Source organism: Charadrius vociferus, unplaced genomic scaffold, assembly GCF_000708025.1.
Source record: "Charadrius vociferus isolate BGI_N301 unplaced genomic scaffold, ASM70802v2 scaffold600, whole genome shotgun sequence".
NCBI lineage: Eukaryota > Metazoa > Chordata > Aves > Charadriiformes > Charadriidae > Charadrius > Charadrius vociferus.
The window spans coordinates 410762-414842 of NW_009646404.1; the positions used below are offsets into that span (position 1 = coordinate 410762).

Here is a 4081-nt window from a genome sequence, read left to right on the forward strand (position 1 = left end):
TCAGCAGGGCTGGTGTCCCACAGGGGTTCAGGCTGTCAGCCCCGCAGGGACTGTGTTTGGAAGAGCTCCATGCGAGGCAGCAAGCCACGGAGGGAACGGAGGTGGTTTGGTGCGGTCAGCTGCCATGAGAAGATGTGGCCTTAAATGATGCATTAGGTTGTTGGTTTTTTGTGTTTGTTTGTTTTTTGGTTTTTTTTTTTCCCCATTTGTATTCCTAACAAAGGGCCACGCGGGGATGGAGGCTGCAGTCACGCCAGAGTTATCCCCTGAGCTCCTCCACCAGCTTGAGTATTTCATAAGCAGCTTGAGGAGAGCTGTGCTGGAGTATTTATTTACATCCCATCGAGCCAGCGGGTGCGTGTGGGGTCGGAGCAAGCGCCGGACAGGGTGAGGGTGACATTCTCCCCCGCAGTGAAGCAGTCGTGGTGGGTTTCTGCTTCCCCTTGCCCTGTTCCCAGGTCCCAACCCGTTGCATTAAAGCCCACCACAGGCGGTCAGTGCTGTGGGGGTGTCCGAAGCCCCTGCTTGCCAGGTGGCCACAATCACGGCTCACAGCATGTGCTCTCCATGGCGTGAAGTTGGTATTTCCTGCTGGGATTATTTGAGTGTATCTCTCATCATCTGCAGCCTCTGTCCCCCGCTGGTGGCAGCGGTGTCCCCCCATCTGAGTGAGTTTGTGTGACTGACGGTGCCTGTGCTCGGCGCGGGTGATGGCTGATGCCGTGTGCCGGGGGATCCTCTGGCCCTGAGCTCTGCAGAGTGGGCAGCCCAACTGGGGACAGGGACGTGCACGGAGTAATACTGGTCGTGTTTTGCCGTTTGCATCAATGCGGTGCCCGCAAGTGCTGAGCGGGGAGCAGTGCCCCGCGGCCGCGCTGAAGGGGAAAGGTGGCAGAGCAGTTCCCGGGGGGGGGACCGCTCTGCGTGTCCCTGCCTGGTGCTCCTCTGGAAAATCCCTTCTTTGAGGGGATGAAGGAGATGGGATCAGCCCCCAAAGTGACTTAGCCGTGGCAGCGCCGGCAGCAGGAGCTGGCAGCTCACCAGCAGTGCCCAGCCACCCGCTAATCGGCTCTCTTGCATGCTGTGCCTCTCCTGTGGGAATTGGGCATTGACCTAAGGGGTGCCATTGGCAGGTCACCGCTGTCCCCACAAGGAGCCGGGAGATCAGCAGGTGCTGGTGAATGGATTCAGCTCTTCGCTTCCCTCCGTATTTGCCCCACTGTGACTCGCAGTGGCCAAAAATCACTTTGTGTCATTGCAAACGGAGTTATTCCCTGTCGTTGTCACTGGGGCGTGCGAGGACCCCGCGGATGGTCTGGCTCCACGGTGGCAGTGGGAAACGTCCTTTGGCTCTTGCCACGCAGGGTCCATGTGCAGCTGGAGCCCCTTGGCATCGTCCCTGGGGTCCCCCATGTGGGTGGTGGCCAGGCCAGGTCTCCTGGGCATCAGCCATGGGTGCCCTTGGCTCCTGCAGCCCTTTCCTGGAGAAGCAGCAGCTTTTAAGCAATATTGAGGGTTTTGCAGAAAAAAATCCCATGATGCTGTGAATGTAAGGAGCTGCCAGAACAGGCAGCTCCTGTGCAAAGCCGTCACGGTGCGTAGGAGCCCCGGTGCTGTCTGAGAAGGGGAGGGGGATGCAGGTTTGGTGTTTCATGGTACCTTTTGGCAACGATGGGAATGTGGAGGGAATTGCTGCATGGGTTTTTAATTTGAAAGGAAAGGCTGTAAGAGATTTCGCCATAAATGTGATCTGAAAAAAAAGATTAGGTCTGTTAGCAGGAGGGGAGTGGCATTTCTTTTAATGAAAGATTGAAACTCAGCCACAGAGGGTGTTTTCCTTAAACCGCAGATGAAAATGAAAACCCGTATCTCCAACGTGGCTCTTGCCGGGGACGCGGTGCAGTGCTGTGAGTTGGTGCTGCCCAGCGTGTGTGGGCTGGAAGGGGCTGTGCGGAGGCTGGTGGGGACAGCAACATCTGCGGGAGTGAAACGGGTCCTGCAGACCTGGAGAAAAGCTGGTATTTGTTGCTCCCCTGGCTGTCCTGAGGAGCTGTAAAGCGTTTTCCACGGGGTGGGAGGAAGGCGCTAACCTCCTTGTGTGCTCCTGTACCGTTCACCCTACAGCGAGCTCAGCCTTTCTGAGCTGCGGGGAGCCATCAGGTGTGGGGTTCATCACCCCAGAGCCCCTCTGCTGGGATGTGATCGTACCTGCAGGCAATGCCGGTATCCCCGGGACCAAGGGCATGGCACTGCCCTAAATAAATAACTAAGGTTAATGCAGTGTCTCGATGGGCCTGTGTGCTTCGCCCAAGCTCGCGGGTTCAATTCCTCCCTGCCCGGGGCTGTGGCCATGGGGCTTGGCTGCTGCCGGGGGGGTCTCGGCATATGGGTGGACTTTATCTGGGCTGCTTCTGGTGAAGGAAATGCATTTTTTTGTTTTGTTTTAATTTTTCTGGAGTGGTTTCGGACAATTGATTTTCTAAAATAGACTCAATGAGAGGAAATTCATTTGTTAAGCTGTCCCGTTCAGGGGAACGGGAGCACGGGGTGTAGATATGGTGCTTCCGTGGTAGCTTTATTTACGATTGCATCTGCTTTAGAGCAAAACCAGGCTTATAAACTAAATGCTTTCTCTCCCCCTCACCCCTTTCTCTGTTAATCAGGATTTAAACGGACAGAAGGAGCTGTGCCCGCGTCTGTGCCACCTGAAGAAAGGCCCCAATGGCTACGGCTTCAACTTGCACAGTGAGAAGTCCCGACCAGGGCAGTTCATCCGCTCGGTCGATCCCGACTCACCGGCCTCCAGAGCGGGGCTGCGGCCCCAGGACCGGCTGGTGGAGGTAACGGCACGGGGGCTCGGCACCTCCATTCCTGGGAAGCCTCTCGGGGTTCCCTCGGCACATGTCACACAGAGATGTTCAATCCTGCCCAGCCTGGCAGGAGCGGTCGGGTCCTGTCCCCATCTTGTGGGCGGGGAGAGGGACAGCAGAAGTGATGGGACCCTTGGGAAGCCTGAAGCTGAAACAAACCCCCGTCCTGTGACCTTTTCCATCAGATCCCCCCGTGTTCCTTCATAGTACGGAGCCATAAGACCGATGTGGGCGCTTAGGCAGTGGCTTTGAGGTCCTTTGAGAGCAGCTTTGTGGTCCTTTGGCAGCTCACGCAAAGTGGGCACTTGCGAGTGCTGAAATCGAGATGATGCTGCTGGCTCTGGCTGGCACAGAAGAGGGTCGGAACAGGTGAACTGCTGCCCCTGTGCCCATCACGGGGGCTCAGGGGTGGCAGTGGGAACCCGTGGATAGATGGGATGCTTGATGGGTGCCCGTCTCATCCCCCCAGCACAGCGAGCCCTGCACTCGGTGGCATTGCCTGATGCCACTTGGTGCTGGAGCTGGATCTGCCCTCTGCAGAGAAAGAGATGTGGGGACCTGTGGGACCTGTCCCACTGCCAGCGCAGGGGAGGGGGGTGGCCTCCTGCCCAGCCACCCTCTGGTCTGACGTCCTGCTGCGGGCATAGGGATGTGTTGGTGCTGCCCGGCTGAGCTGATGCCTGCCAGGCAGGTGTTAGGAAAGAGCGGAAAAGCTTTGCCGAGATTTTAAGATGCAAAATTGTGAAGGATGTTGCCCAGAGAAGCTGCAGAAGCTCCATCCCTGAAGGTGTTCAAGGCCAGGTTGGATGGGGCTTTGAGCAACCTGGGCTGGTGGGAGGTGTCCCTGCCCATGGCAGGGGGGTTGGAACTCGATGATCTTCAAGGTCCCTTCCAACCTAAACCATTCTATGAAACTACTCTTGGAAGCAGCTTCCTGGTCACTAGGTGCTGGACCACACAAGTTTTGATGGAATTGCCCTCCCTTCAGCTTGTTCGTCTTATGTTTTTCCTGAAGAATGAGGTTTCCCCATCCAGAGCTGCCTGTGCTTTGGGCGGGACTTGAGCAGCGTGCGGACAGAGGGACAGACAGGGCTTGATCCAGCAGCTGGTGCCCCAGGCACGGCATCCATCACCCCTTTCACTTCTGCGCTGCGGGAGGACCTGGGCGTCCCCTGCTCGGGGGGATGCGTGGCCCTTTCCCAGGCGGGTGA

The 4081-nt window shown here is 57.3% G+C and overlaps 1 protein-coding gene across 1 annotated transcript in view; it reads left to right on the forward strand.

The window, feature by feature from the left end:
- SLC9A3R2 (solute carrier family 9, subfamily A (NHE3, cation proton antiporter 3), member 3 regulator 2) overlaps positions 1-4081 on the forward strand; it is a gene marked incomplete at its 5' end in the record, with an annotated part of 39173 nt that overhangs the window by 25308 nt on the left and 9784 nt on the right. Inside the window, one exon of the mRNA XM_009894996.1 lies at positions 2664-2840. Within this exon, the coding sequence (XP_009893298.1) occupies positions 2664-2840 (177 nt within the window). The remainder of the gene's footprint in view (positions 1-2663; positions 2841-4081) is intronic.